Raw genomic sequence first — 16,784 nt, 5'->3', positions numbered from 1 at the left:
ACTCAAACAGCTGTTGTGACACTACCAGCAGCTGCAGCGCGGAAGATATTGACAGGAAGCGGTAAAGTCCGGATCGGCTGGGCCAACTGCCGAATCCGAGCTACGAGGAGACCAATCCAATGTTTCAAGTGCTGGCACTTTGGACATCTTGGATCCCAGTGCAAGAGCAATGTGGATCGGTCTAAGCTATGTATTAGGTGCGGACAAGAGGGACACAAGATTGCTGAATGCAAAAACCCAGCGAAATGTGTATTATGCGCGGATCAAAGTGCGGAGAACTCGGCTAATCATGCCGGCGCATCCAGGTGCCCAGTATTTAAAGAGGCACTCCAGAAGATAACAAATAAACAAACATGAAGATATTGCAGCTAAACCTAAACCATTGCGAAGCTGCACATGATCTGCTTATGCAAACAGCAAGAGAACTAGAGTTAGACTTAGTAATGATAGCAGAGCCATACAGATACCTGAATACCCAGCCTTGGGAATCTGACAGCACCACCAAGGCTGTCATCTGGTCTTGTGGTAAGCATCCCTTCCAGAGTGTAGTTAACAATGATAATGCCGGCTTTGTAGCAGCAACAGTTAACGGCATCCGTTTCTACAGCTGTTATGCACCACCTAGCCTATCCATTGTTGAATTCACTGAATTCTTGGAAAAACTGACCGAGGACGCCAAGCAGCACTATCCGGTCGCGATTGCCGGTGACTTCAACTCCTGGGCAGTAGACTGGGGCAGCAAGCAGACAAATGCGCGAGGAAAAGCACTCCTAGAAGCTTTCTCTACACTAGATGTAGGCCAGCTCAACAGTGGTGATACGCCAACCTATACTAAAGGAGAAGCAAGCTCTATCGTAGATCTCACTTTCGTCAGGAGCAGCCTCATCAGTGGGAAATACGACCGGAAGGTGATGGATATCTACACAGCCAGTGACCACAAGGCAATTCTCTGGGAAATATCACATGACCGGAATACAAGAAGACCAATCAAGTCATTCAATACCATTGGATGGAAAGTGAAGCCTTTTGACACAAGCACATTGGTAATAGCCCTTAATAGTGAACCGATTACTACTGGATCCGCAGAAGAAATGACCAAGGACCTGATGAAAAGAGTTGTCCAGGCCTGTGACGCCAGTATGGTCCGGAAACACAGCATAAGCCAACGCCCGGCAGTGCACTGGTGGAACGACCACATCAGTGTTCTTCGGAAAGAGTGTCTAAAGAAAAGAAGAATATCCCAGCGTGGCTATCGACGACCTAACTCTGCGGAGCTGGTCGCAGAATACAAAAAAGCCCGTCGATCATTGAACAAAGCTATCAAGAATAGTAAGAGACAATGCTGGAAAGAGCTCATCAACGAGGTGGATAAAGACGTGTGGGGTAGGCCTTATAAGGTGGTTATGACCCACCTAAAAAAACAACAAATGCCATCACCTACGTGTCCTCAACTTCTCCAGAAAATCGTCACTGCACTATTCCCAGGCGAACTGGACGACATTCCACCTGTCACTGAAGAAGAACTGCTGGAGGCCTGTAGCCGTGTAGGGAATAATAAAGCGCCGGGATTGGACGGAATCCCTAATATAGCCTTGAAAACCATCATAAAGGCAGCTCCAACATTATTCCTCGACGCTTATAATGCATGCCTCAAGGAGGGGACTTTTCCTCGTAAGTGGAAACAGCAACGATTGGTACTGTTACCTAAAGGGAAGAAACCACCAGAAGAACCGTCATCTTACCGACCACTTTGCATGCTCGATACGGCGGGTAAGATATTTGAGCGCATAATTCACCAGAGAATTGAAGCAGTAGTTGACCCACTCCTGGCAGACAATCAGTATGGATTCCGGAAAGGACGATCAACCTTGGACGCAATCAAACAGGTTGTTGATTCGGCCAAGGAAGCAATCGCAGGAACCAGATGGAAAGGTGGAACGAAGAAGTATTGCCTGGTGGCGACACTAGACATCAGAAACGCCTTCAACTCCGCCAATTGGAAATGCATCATGCAGGCCCTCCAAGAGAAGAATGTACCAGAATACCTGCATAAGATCATAGCAAGCTACTTTGAAAACAGGGTCCTGAAGTATGACACGAAGAACGGTCCGAGGGAGTATGATATTACTGGAGGGGTACCGCAAGGTTCAGTTCTAGGCCCGCTCCTGTGGAACATTATGTATGACGGTCTATTAAGACTAACTCTGCTAAGAAACGTCAAACTCGTAGCATATGCAGATGACGTAGCCGTAGTGATTGTTGCCAAACACCTTGACGAGATAAATTATATGTTTGATCTCACTTTTGAGCACGTTAACCGGTGGATGGACGCAGTGAACCTGCAACTGGCGCAACACAAGACTGAGGCAGTACTTATTACCAGCAGAAAAGTAGTAAGACCATTAAGCTGAAAGTCGGCGAACAAGAAATCACATTACAACCTTATATCCGATATTTGGGAGTGATGCTTGATGCCCGACTCAACTTCAAGCAGCAAGTGGAACATGTCAGTACCAAAGCGTCAGTAGTGAGGGCTAGTCTCGCACGAAACGGTTTACGGGCTTCAAAAAAATTTTTTCCATTGTTTCTTTTCAAAGCTCAATTAGATATTTTAATACTCTTTAATTAAACGTAATCAAAAAGCCTGTACGATGATTTGCCGCGGATTTATCGTCAATCAAAGCAAAAAAGTTCTTTTTGACTTTGATAATTAATAACTCTGAAAATAATGATCGTGTAGAAAATCTAAGGAAGGTTTTGAAAATCACACGAATTCTCTATAAGAAACTGTAAATGGCTGTTAAAAAAAAAATTTTTTTTGAATTAAAATCTCGGACCGAAAAGAAGACAAAAATTCGCATAATTAAGGATATTTGGATAACTTGGTATAACTTTGGATAAAATGGATGAACGGAAAATATCGTCGGTAATTTTTTAACCTCAAAGTGTCCCCTAAAATCTCTGAAAAATTCAAAGCGCTGCGATTTTTTTTACATAGTGCCCCGAAGCTTCAAATTCTTTGTTTTCGCAAAAATCACCATTATGAGCAATTTTGCGATTTTTATTCATTTTTTCAATTAAAAAAATTTTTTTTTCTCAAAAATCTTTATTTTTTTGATCAAAGAGATTAACTGTTTAAGAAATTGAAAAAAAAAAAAAAAAATTTCAATTTTTTTAGAATATTTTCTCGATTTTTTTCAAACTTTTCTGGAATTTTTTCAACTGCTGTCTTACCGAAGGCATTAGCGTTACCCAAAGCGTATCTCGTAGAAGTTTCTCGGTCCCATTTACGCTTCTTAAGAAGCTTGTGTGTGTGCACGATTGTTTGTGTGTGTGTTTTCAGAAACGAACACACACACATACACACACAGATACGCACATGCACGAAAAAACACATACAAACACGCGCGCACATACACAAGTGTGTGTAAGAAGCGTAAATGGGACCTAGCAACTTCTACGATATACGCTTTGGGTAACGTTAATGCCTTCGGTAAGACAGCAGTCGAAAAAAGTCGAGAAAAGTTTGAAAAAAATCAAGAAAATTTTCAAAAAAAATTGAAATATTATTTTTTTTTTTTTTTCAAATTTCTTAAACAGTTAATTTCTTTGATCAAAAAAATGAAGATTTTTGAGAAAAAAAAATTTTTTCATTGAAAAATGCTCACACTGGTGATTTTTGCGAAAACAAAGAATTTGAAGCTTCGGGGCACTATGAAAAAAAAATCGCAGCGCTTTGAATTTTTCAGAGATTTTAGGGGGCACTTTGAGGTTAAAAAAATTACCGACGATATCCTCCGTTCATCCATTTTATCCAAAGTTATACCAAGATATCCAAATATCCTTAATTATGCGAATTTTTGTCTTTTTTTCAGTCCGAGTTTTTAATTCAAAAAAATTTTTTTTTTTTAACAGCCGTTTACAGTTTCTTATAGAGAATATCGTGTAATTTTCAAAACCTTCCTTAGATTTTCTATACGATCATTATTTTCAGAGTTATTAATTATCAAAGTCAAAAAGAACTTTTTTGCTTTGATTGACGATAAATCCGTGGCAAATCATCGTACAGGCTTTTTGATTACGTTTAATTAAAGAGCATTAAATTATCTAATTGAGCTTTGAAAAGAAACAATGAAAAAAATTTTTTTGAAGCCCGTAAACCTTTTTTTAGACGAGAAAAAATTTGGAAAAATTTTTCTTCGGTAGTTTTCTTAGGATTTCAGCAGACCTGGACATGACAAAAAATTTTCATGATCATGTTTGAGACCTAGACACTTGGAGCTACAATTTGCTTTTTTTATTTTTTCTGTACGACCATTTTCCTTGGAGTTACAGCTCGTTGAAAATCATCTAAAAATTTGAAATTTTTTTTTTATCCCTTAATTTTTGTGACTAGTGTAAATCATTTTTTACCGAATTCCTAAAACAGTTTGTTTTTTTTACGTGCTTTTTCCCCAACTCCAACCGGGGCTTCGACTCGTAACCCCACACTTATTTCAATTATTATTAGCACTTGAAGTAATCAGTTGTCAGTCCGATCAGTTTTCAGTTAGATCAATTTGTCGGTACCACTTTTAGTGAGGTTTATAAAAAAGTTTAGTTTGAGGTATTAAGTTTTCAAATAAAAACCTTTTCTTTCACCCTTCTAAAGACCTCATCTATCATTAGTTTTTAGTTTTATCGACTATTTAATCAACTTGAGTCTAATACGATATGATAATTTACGTACACATTTGCTCGAAAATATATGAAATTTTTTTTTCTCATATAATGCCTGACGTGGCCATATATGATCACATCAACCCACATCAGGCCATATCAGAAAATTTTTTCACGGGATGATTTACAATATATTCTCATAAATATATATGATTGTACAATAATATTAACTATGATCAACATAAAAAGTTTAAATACGGCAATAACTCTTAAGGCACTTAAACGGTTTCTACTCGAAACGTTTTTTCATAACACTTCATTAGAAAAATTACATTTTTCAAAATAAATTCATTTTTTGATTCTTTATTCAACAACCTTCTTGTGCATAGTTATTTAAATCAGCAATTTTTCTACCGATATTTATGTTTGTTGTTAAAATTTCCGTTATGGATAGAATAACAATAATATTTACAGATAAATTATTTCATCCAAATAGTAGCAGATGAAAAAATACAGAATACTATTAAAAATATGTTCTTTGACAATCAACGATGAATATAAATGTAACACATAACTGTTATAGACAACAATATTTTCTAGATGGATAAGTCAAAATAGTAATTTTAGAGTCTTATTTGATACGAATATTTCAGTAGAAATGTAACAATGCCAATCTTAACATTGCAAAATATTAAAATTTTATGCCTACAGAAGTTAATTTAAAAACATCAGCACATCCATACATTTTATATTTATTCAACTGAAATAGCTGACTGTTCGAATATACTGCAAAATTGACAGGCAGTAAAGTTTTCGATAAACTACCCTATTACTCTTAAATTTTTTTAATTGAATGATTATAACAATTATTTACAATAGCATAACAATTGACTATATTATGTATAAGAAATTAATTTGTAATAAGGATGAGTCTTTCAAGATACATGATGAGTAAGCGCCGCAACCAGCTATGCCACTATATCCATTTCAGTTGATGAATTTGATGATGTAGGTGCCAGGCTACCAAGAGTGTCTTCATCCGGTAGAGTATGACATGCGGATTCAGGTGGGCTTAGAGGTGGCAAGTGTGGTGATGACAGCATCGGATCACCTCCGTGGACAGGACCTCCTCCGTCGTCTTCCATCAGATCTCCAAATTGTTCTAAGCTCACAGACGTCAGTACAGATGTGTCTTCGGTCATGACATCTGGCATCTGTAATAATATCAAGAATCAATAACTAATAAACTAATTCATATTAATTAATGTAATTAGTTTAGAAACAATCTTTCTCAATATCAACTTAACTTAAACCATACAATTATTTCTGACATTCTGAAAAAGTTTTCGATCTTAAAACTAGTGAAAAACTTTGGAAATAGTCACACGAATAGAAAAAATTATTGTGTGGTTTTAAAAAAACCACGATGCAAGTGAAACTTTTTTGGATTGTTGACATTCAACTAAAAATTTTCAGAAAATTAATCAATCCGAACAAAAACAGTTTAACTGTAAAAAATTGCGCCAAGTCCACGTTCATAGAACTCATCTCAATAACATTTGCACTTTACAAAAAAAATTAGGCTCGTTTCAATAATTTTCATTCTCTACAGAAAGATGTGAAATACAAAAAAATACCAAGAAACCGTCATAATGTTGAAAAAATTGAAATAAAATTTGTTAAAAATTAAAAAATTAAAAAAAAAATTTTTTATCGTACTTGGCGCGCGTCATTGAGTACCGCAAATTTTTTCGGAAGCATGTCAACTCAAGAAAAAACGATTTCGCTTGTATATATATAATCATATTATATATTTATATAGATTTACATTAGTCCAGAATACTGAACTCATTGAAAACATTGCTTAGTGTATTAATTATCAGTTTTAGTGAAAAAACCCGTTTTTAAAATTTTTTTTAGATCTTTAGTGAAAACAACTGTCAATATGGAGGTGTGTTTAAGAAATCTGAAATTATATAAAATTTTTGGATTCATTTTTTTTCAGCTTCGTCATTAATCTTTAATGAAGAACCTTATGCAATATTAAAGCTTGATATTGCTTCGTTTAATTGTAATTAACACATTTTGATTGGCATTCACACCGCATTTTCCCAATGTAGTCGGCCATATGTTTTATTTTTTAGTAAACACAATTCTCACAATGCAACCGACCCAACGTGTGCATGAGTATCGACTTGTATGTAGTTTGCATAACTGCGTATGGAATGTCGATTTTACCTAACTTTTGTAAATCTTATTATGAAATAATATAGGTTCACTTACTTATAAATTTCTCAACATTAAAAAGATGTTCATTTATCCTGAAAAAATTTGGGGTACTCAATGACGCGCGCCAAGTACGATAAAAATTTTTTTTTTTTAATTTTTAACAAATTTTATTTCAATTTTTTCACCATTATGACGGTTTCTTGGTATTTTTTTGTATTTCCCATCTTTTTGTAGAGAATGAAAATTATTGAAACGAGCCTAATTTTTTTTGTAAAGTGCAAATGTTATTGAGATGAGTTCTATGAACGTGGACTTGGCGCAATTTTTTACAGTTAAACTGTTTTTGTTCGGATTTCATATCTTTTTGTTAAGTGTCATTTTTTGCTCGCCTCTACATTATACTTGTAACTTACAGACATAAGTGTGCTATGTTGTATCTAGTAAACCTTCTACCCTTGATTCTATGTACAGTGTATATTTAAAAAAGAACTTGAGAGGTGTCAAGGGACACCCGGATGGAACGAAGTTCCTTTAGATTAATTAGTGGAGGAATTGTAATAAAATTATTCATTGGAAACTTTACATTTCAGAAAAAAACGAGTGAGCCTCACAGGCATAAGGTCACAATAGAAGTGAAACTTTTTTAATCGTTAAGTTGATCTATATTATATGTATATTTATAATATAGCATCTCATGTTTTGAAAAACACAAGAAAATAATTTTATCAACTACCCGGTATTTGAGAAATAAAACACAAAAGTTTGAAAAATCCAAAAATGCACGCCTGATAACGCTAATTTATTAAAAAAATTGTGTAATTGATTAAAAAAAAATTAGGAATACGGTTGACCCTGAAGGCCATCCCTGCAACTTCCCGCCAATTCTATACCTAAACGCTTGAAATTGCACTTATGAAGTTTTAGAGCTCTTCAAGCTCATAAATACAATTTGTATATTATTTTGAGCTCTCCGAGCTCAAAAAAATAGCTTTTGTATGCTTTTGAGCTCAAAAGTTTGATAGAAGTTTGATAAAACAATATTTTTTTACTTTTCAAATCGCAATAACTTTTAAATGAATGAACCCATTTTCACGCGCTTGGTGGCACTTGACGCAGTTTTTTAAGCTTTATAAAAAATGTTTGAGTTTATATTGACAGAGTGGAAAAATTCGGAGTAATTCCGAAAAAACGCTTTTTTCGGTTTTCTTTCGTCAAAGATAACTCACGAACGAATTAACCGATTTTGACCGGACTGGCGGCGATCGATGTGGTTTTTTGATGTTAAGAGCTGATTAGTTTTTGAAATTGATCAGTAAAGCCGTTTAAAAGTATTCCAAAAAAACCACTTTTGAAAGTAATTTTTTTTGTAGTTTTTTTGCGATTTCTCAAAATCTACCGGTCCGAATCGATCTAAAGTGTATTGGAAATCTAAGTTTGGTCAAGCCCTTTCGAATGGTATCAACCGTGATAAAATCGGTCAAGCTGTTCAAAAGTTACGAGAGGTTTAAATACATCCACACACACACACACACACACACACACACACACACACACACACACACACACACACACACACACACACACACACACACACACACACACACACACACACACACACACACACACACACACACACACACACACACACACACACACCATCGCGGGAATAGTCAGGGAAGCTTCCTATGGACCTCGAAACGTCGAGATTCGATGAAAACTCTATTTTCGTAAAATAGGGTGAAAACAATAACTTCCCGATTTTTGAAAATCTTCGATTTTCTTAGCGGGAAGTTAAAAATGATAATTAAAGGAATTATTTATTTAAATTAAAGAATCTGGAGCTCAATAACATAATAATAATAGTAATAATAATAATAAATATCATAATTACTATTATATTTATCATCAATTCAGTGTGACCATTACACGGAAAAAAGTAAACTGTAATAAATAATAGTCGAGTTGTAATAAGTAATGATCAACTGATAAAAATTACCATTTCAAACAGTAAAATCGTGATTTTACTAGTCACAATGTAATATTTATTATTTAAATGCTACAATTTATTGTTTACACGCTAAAAAATACTATTTCAAACAGTAATATTCGCTATGTGAAAGTCGAAAATGTTAAAGTATAATAATTAAGAACTTTGACTTTGATATTTATCATTTCGTATGTAAAAAAAAAGGTGTGTGTGCGATTCACACACGATAGAAGTGAAACTTCAGTGAATCGACAAAAGAATGAGATGAATATTTATAACAAGGGTAGGATAATTACAAAGTTTAATTGTTCAAAAATGAAAGTATTTTGATTAATTTTAAAAGATATTTTATATTTTATTTAACATATGTTACATAATCTATTACTCAAGTTCCATATTTTCAGTTTCAACAAATGATACAAGAGGCTTATGATAACTAAAATACGATACAAATATTTTAGTTTCAATTTGGTTGATATATCTTTGGAACACTGCATCTATTACCGTTTTTGATCTTGTAGTTGATTGAGTGCGATTGTTACACATTTTTAAATAAAATGTTGTATCGAGAAACTCAATCAAAGGAAGCGCTGTATCTGATGCAAAATTTATGTTAAAATCCCCACTTAAAATCATCGGAATTTTATCATAATTCTTTTTGAGAATTCGCGATACCTTTGGGGTATATTTGATCAAATTTTCATGTATAAATTCAATAACTGATTTTATTGATTGGTTGGGAAAGATGTAAATTGCTACGATCAAAATTAAATCTCCTTGGTCATTTCTGCTCTCACAGGCACATATTTCTCCAACTTTCGAAAGCTGAACAGACAATGATTCTAGCTGTTGTGCATTGAGATCCATTTGTGGCGTAACAACACGGGCTCCATCATTTACGTTGTGATAAATTGCTACTCCGCCTGCCCTCGTACGTGGTCTTTTGTAATTAACAACAATATTAAAATTTGGAATGTCTACAATATCTTCATTATTCATCCATGTCTCCGAAACAATTCAAAACTTTGCCGACGACACTATATTGTCATGTTGCAGATCTTGTACATGAGCTCGTAAGCTTTGACAGTTAAAGGTAAACAGTGACATCCCTTTTCTTTTATTTAAGAAATCATATAAAAACATTTGTAATTGTCTCAAGTCGATTCAAGTTCAGCCTTCGAAATTCATGTTGTAGATCAATTGTAGATACTGACGCTCTTCGGTCTGAAAAACATTGATATATTAGTTTATACTTAAAACAGGATTAAAAAATATTTACACTTACCATTTATTACATCAGTCACATTGACACTTATATCTGAACATCTATTTTGATTGTTCAATAATTGTTTTTTACGTGCACGAAACTCGCGACTACGTTCTGTTGAACTTTTTGCTGAATTTTTTTTCATTTTAATTTCATTTTTTTTGCGTCGATATTGACGACACATTTCGGCATTAGTTTTCGGCATTTTATAAAATTTATTATTTAGTACAAGATATAAAAATACTCACAAACAGTTAAATAATAACACACCACGCTATCTTACTAAAACGCTGTAATACGCAGCCGCATACAGTGTACAGTAAGCTCACGTAGTTTTCACATGCACTACACACGTTAAATGCTCAAATACAAGCACGTATTAAACAGTGTGCAATATACATACACACTGACATCTGCTCTCTCGCTCTGGCTCACAAATTACAGGCGACTATGCTTAGAAGACGGGAGTGGGGACGCTACGAAGTATGGCACAAAGAGGAGAGACCGATAATATACAAATTGTATGTATATTTCTGTCTCATTCTTTCCCCTGGCTTCATCCTACACATTTTTGTATTTGTGTCTCTTACCTGTCGTTTTTTCGTTGCATCCGGTTTGAAATCACAACGATTCTAAAGAAGTTTCACTTCAAAAATGATCGTATGATATGTAAAAAATATAAACTGCAGTTAGTAAATTTCCATACAAGCAACGTCAATATTTACAAAGTCAAATGGTAAATTTTAAACGCAACGCTAAAGATGAAACTGTAATCATTGATGTGTTTGACGGGTAAAATATACATTTTAAAAGTAGAATTTTTACTGTTTCAAACGTTAAATTCTCCGAGTGTAGGACCTTCCCCTTCTCCTCATTTGTAAAGTTAGTGCTCTTGCAGAGCATTAGCATGTACTATCTTTTTTGCCAATGCGCATGACTTTTTTAACACGTGTTGGACAGCGCGGGCAACCGGAAAATAAAGTTGGGTTATTATGTTGTGATATTTTATGTGTTACAAATAATGTAAAATAAATGTAATATAATTAAAAGGTAAGTTATTGATATGTAATATTCACATGTCATATATCATTATTAATATATCATACACATTCTATAATTATGTAAATAATTAAGTTGTGTGAATGTATTTACTTTTTAATTTATTAAACTTTAAAGTTTATATTGTAACCTCCCTAGCGAATTCAATCATACCGAGATTTTGAGTATATTTTGAGTATGTTTTTAATATAGTAAACATTAGATTAACTTTCAAGTATGTTTTACGAAAATTGCTTTAATTATACCGAAAAAATACCGAAATGATCGTAAGTATTGAGTATATTTGTGAACTTTTCATACCCAAATTGTGCTGAAAAAATCTTCAAGTTCTTCAAGTGGATAATAGATGTCGTTGACAAATATTATTTGTAGTTTGTTCAAAACTAATACTACTAAAAAAGTGGTACACAGCAAATATAATTACTTTAGACTTTATTAATAGAAAATATCTAAATGAGAAAGATAAATTATTTAAATAATCTCTTTTTTACATACTACAGCCGTAGCGTCTGTTTTATTATTTTAATTATTATTATTTTCCCACTGACTTTATCATTGTCCGTTGCTGGAGTCGAGTCGATTCTAGTGCGAGATTTAGCCGCATAGGCGTCACCGAGGCAACTGAACCGGTACATATTTAGTGTTGAGCCTGCTAGTCATAACGACTTTCCACTGTGTCCGGCTCTCTATACTGTTGTTTAATTTTGTTTTTATTTTTGTTCACATAGATATTTATATTTGTATGCTACAAAACTATGATTCATATTATATAAATTATTTAAATTATTTTGCCCGTGATATTATTAAAACGTACTTATACATATGTACTTCAAACAATAAAAAATAATGGATAAGAATAAAAAAAGAAAGCTTCACCGAACAACAGTTTATAAACGAAATAGGAAAATTTGTGAACAAGTGTTGGAATTTAATCCTCAGTATTTCGGATTTAATTTGTTACCAAGAATTATTGCGCATACTGAGGTAATGTATACTCATTTTCGTTCCTTCAAAATATTGAAATTATAAAACATCAAATCAACTTTTTTCTCGACTCCGAAATTTTTGATAATATACATCAGTCGTGATTAATAGCTTATGTCATTAATGTAAAAAATAATATATAAGCGTGAACAAAAAAATTATTATCCAAAAATTTACTTAGTGAATTTTCATATGCTTAGTTTATTGGTTAAAAAAGAAGTTGCTAGATGTTGTATTACTCCAAAATTTTTTTTTATTTTTTAAGAGTTAAGACTACATGTTAAAACTATGAGTTTAGAAGTGTGACTGTCACTTGAAAGTAAAAAATAACGTTAAAAAAATAATTTTTAATGACTTAAGTAAAATAATATTAAATCTCTGTTGCAGGACTCAGAATCAGAATATGATGATGTTGAACCTGTTATGCCACTAAATAGTACTGCCAATTCAATTCAAGATACAGAAAATATAAGATCTCCCCCCCAGACGCAAATAAATTTAGAATCTTCAACTTCCAATGTGGAAATATCAATGAACAATGATCATTTCACTGTTGAATGTAATGATGAGGTGATAGGTATTGAAAATAACAAAAGCCTAACTGATCGTGGTAACTTGAACAGTTCTACATTAGAATCAGTCGATGACAGCAGCAGTAATAATAACAACGATAATTGTGATGGAGAAGATTATCAGAATGATAATAGCAGCAATGATAGTGATGTTGAGGATTACAGCGACGCTGACAGTAATGACGATAATTGTGATTTAAATAACACTAATTTATTTCAGAGTTATGTTTTAGACATACCTTTAGTTTCTTCACATAAACTAAGCCCTAAAGATCACTTACTTTCAATTTTAGCGATGTCAATCAGACATAATTTGTCCTACGAAGCTACTTTGGATTTTTGCAAGTTGATCAATGCTATATACAATTTAAGATGTTTACCAACTACTAAAGAAGCATTGTGGTCTGTCCTGGAAAAAGATGAGAGATTGATAACATATCACCAGTATTGCAGTAGATGTTGTGAGTACTTGGGAGAAGGCCGGGAACCAACAAAAGACTGTTCTTGTAATCTCTGTGGGCCGAAGCAGAAAAACCAATGCTTAAAATATTTTTTAAGTCTAAATTTGTCTTTACAAATAGCAAATTTACTTGCTATTCCAAACATTTCTGAATCTTTAAAATATCGATTTACAAGGATGAAAAAAGATCAAGATGCCATTGAAGATATTTACGATGGGGCTAAATATAAAAAAAAAAGGTGTGTGTGCGATTCACACACGATAGAAGTGAAACTTCAGTGAATCGACAAAAGAATGAGATGAATATTTATAACAAGGGTAGGATAATTACAAAGTTTAATTGTTCAAAAATAAAAGTATTTTGATTAATTTTAAAAGATATTTTATATTTTATTTAACATATGTTACATAATCTATTACTCAAGTTCCATATTTTCAGTTTCAACAAATGATACAAGAGGCTTATGATAACTAAAATACGATACAAATATTTTAGTTTCAATTTGGTTGATATATCTTTGGAACACTGCATCTATTACCGTTTTTGATCTTGTAGTTGATTGAGTGCGATTGTTACACATTTTTAAATAAAATGTTGTATCGAGAAACTCAATCAAAGGAAGCGCTGTATCTGATGCAAAATTTATGTTAAAATCCCCACTTAAAATCATCGGAATTTTATCATAATTCTTTTTGAGAATTCGCGATACCTTTGGGGTATATTTGATCAAATTTTCATGTATAAATTCAATAACTGATTTTATTGATTGGTTGGGGAAAGATGTAAATTGCTACGATCAAAATTAAATCTCCTTGGTCATTTCTGCTCTCACAGGCACATATTTCTCCAACTTTCGAAAGCTGAACAGACAATGATTCTAGCTGTTGTGCATTGAGATCCATTTGTGGCGTAACAACACGGGCTCCATCATTTACGTTGTGATAAATTGCTACTCCGCCTGCCCTCGTACGTGGTCTTTTGTAATTAACAACAATATTAAAATTTGGAATGTCTACAATATCTTCATTATTCATCCATGTCTCCGAAAGAATTAAAAATTTGACGATGACACTATATTGTCATGTTGCAGATCTTGTACATGAGCTCGTAAGCTTTGACAGTTAAAGGTAAACAGTGACATCCCTTTTCTTTTATTTAAGAAATCATATAAAACATTTGTAATTGTCTCAAGTCGATTCAAGTTCAGCCTTCGAAATTCATGTTGTAGATCAATTGTAGATACTGACGCTCTTCGGTCTGAAAACATTGATATATTAGTTTATACTTAAAACAGGATTAAAAAATATTTACACTTACCATTTATTACATCAGTCACATTGACACTTATATCTGAACATCTATTTTGATTGTTCAATAATTGTTTTTTACGTGCACGAAACTCGCGACTACGTTCTGTTGAACTTTTTGCTGAATTTTTTTTCATTTTAATTTCATTTTTTTTGCGTCGATATTGACGACACATTTCGGCATTAGTTTTCGGCATTTTATAAAATTTATTATTTAGTACAAGATATAAAAATACTCACAAACAGTTAAATAATAACACACCACGCTATCTTACTAAAACGCTGTAATACGCAGCCGCATACAGTGTACAGTAAGCTCACGTAGTTTTCACATGCACTACACACATTAAATGCTCAAATACAAGCACGTATTAAACAGTGTGCAATATACATACACACTGACATCTGCTCTCTCGCTCTGGCTCACAAATTACAGGCGACTATGCTTAGAAGACGGGAGTGGGGACGCTACGAAGTATGGAACAAAGAGGAGAGACCGATAATATACAAATTGTATGTATATTTCTGTCTCATTCTTTCCCCTGGCTTCATCCTACACATTTTTGTATTTGTGTCTCTTACCTGTCGTTTTTTCGTTGCATCCGGTTTGAAATCACAACGATTCTAAAGAAGTTTCACTTCAAAAACTTTGTGAGCCTGGAAAGTTTTTAAGTAACCCTAATAACTTTTCATTTTCATTCAACACTGACGGATGCAAAGTTACTAACTCTTCGAAATTGAGCGCTTGGCCAATCTATGTCCAAATCAATGAGCTACCGCCACATCTCAGAAAAAAACATATTTTATTCGCTGGAATATTTGTTGACACAATGGAACCGATAATGAATGATTATTTACGACCGTTTACTGATCAAATCAAAGCTCTGTATGAAAAAGGAATCATTTGGAAGCCAACGCCAACATCGGAAGTACAATCTAAATTTGTTGCAATAGTAGGATCGGTAGATACACCAGCTCGATCTGAAGTGCTACGAATGAAACGGTTCAATGGTTTTTTTGGTTGCACCATGTGCTATGCATCTGGTAAAAGTGTCGGTAGAAAACATGTTTATCCTGTAAAACATAACGCCGATAGACTAAGAACAGATGAAGAAATGCGTGCTGATATGAACAAAAGTTTTCAAACTAAAACCGAAATTAATGGTGTGAAAGGACTATCAGCATTGATGTTGCTGCCCTTATTTGACTTGTCTAAAGGAATGGTCGTTGATAGCATGCATTGTTGCTTCCTTGGAGTTGTTAAATGGCATACTAAATTACTACTTAAAAAAGATTATAAAGAAGTTATTATAAATAATAAAAAAAAGAAAATTGTTGTTGACTATTACATAGGTCGATCTGAACAGAAAAAAAAAATTGATTCCAGATTGTTGGCCATAAAGCCACATAACATCCGTTCAAGGCTACCCAGATCCATAGATACTATAGCAACTTGGAAAGCTTCAGAATTACGCAACTGGCTTGAATACTGTGTGATTTGCCTGAAAGATGTTCTTTCCAAAAAATATTTAGACCATCTTGGTTTATTGAGTGAAGCAGTAAACATACTTAATAGTGACTCCATATCACCTGAAGAACTGAGACGGGCCAATGATTTACTTAAAAATTATGTCACATTATTCCAAAAATATTTTGGATTGAAAAATATGACGTACAATGTACATTTATTGACTCATATAACTGATAGCGTTTGTGATTGGGGTCCATTTTGGGCAAATTCTACATTTGTTTATGAATCTTGGAATATGAGGATTGCTAAAAAAATAACAAGTCCACAATCACCATGCGTTCAGGTAACTGATAGATATTTGTTATCAAAATATCTTTTTAGCTGCGTTGAAAATGATTCAATAGCTGAAGAAACTCGAAAGACTATAAGGAGACTGATGAATGTGCCGTTAGTTGAAAGTTGTCATAACAAAATAGTTGGAAAAGGAAAAGCAACAAAAATGATACCGAGTGAATGTGAGAAACACGCCCTTGCTATATCAGGATTTTTCCCAGACTGTTTACATTGTTATTTTAAAGGAACAGTTAATGGAGTTAATTTCAACTGTACAAAAGAAAAAGAAACAAAATTTTGTAATTCATTTATGTACTGCCATGATATCGGCTTTGGTGAAATTTTAAAATTTGTTTCATTTCAGGCTGAAAATACAACAATTAACGGAATAATCATTCTGAGGTATCAAGAAATTAATGATAACTCAAGTGTGTCTTACATTAAAAAAGTTATAT

At 33.5% G+C, this 16,784-nt stretch overlaps 1 protein-coding gene and 1 long non-coding RNA gene across 6 annotated transcripts in view; both read right to left on the bottom strand.

The window, feature by feature from the left end:
• Nucleotides 1-4,765: 4,765 nt before the first annotated feature.
• The window catches only part of LOC123259302 (transcription factor EC), a 435,681-nt gene continuing 423,662 nt past the window's right edge, over nucleotides 4,766-16,784 (bottom strand). For all 5 annotated transcript variants that reach the window (XM_044719664.1, XM_044719665.1, XM_044719667.1 and 2 more), the window contains one exon: nucleotides 4,766-5,873. In XM_044719664.1, coding sequence (XP_044575599.1) covers nucleotides 5,628-5,873 — 246 coding nt within the window. In that variant the 3' untranslated portion in view covers nucleotides 4,766-5,627. The remainder of the gene's footprint in view (nucleotides 5,874-16,784) is intronic.
• Nucleotides 13,583-15,166, bottom strand: LOC123259309. The gene is made up of 2 exons (XR_006508213.1): nucleotides 14,536-15,166; nucleotides 13,583-14,475 (listed from the first exon to the last, which is right to left on the bottom strand). It is a non-coding gene; the product is annotated as an uncharacterized LOC123259309 (long non-coding RNA).

This window comes from Cotesia glomerata, linkage group LG2 (assembly GCF_020080835.1).
Source record: "Cotesia glomerata isolate CgM1 linkage group LG2, MPM_Cglom_v2.3, whole genome shotgun sequence".
Lineage (NCBI taxonomy): Eukaryota > Metazoa > Arthropoda > Insecta > Hymenoptera > Braconidae > Cotesia > Cotesia glomerata.
Note: the sequence above shows the minus strand (reverse complement) of the source record. Positions and strands in the feature narration are given on the sequence as shown.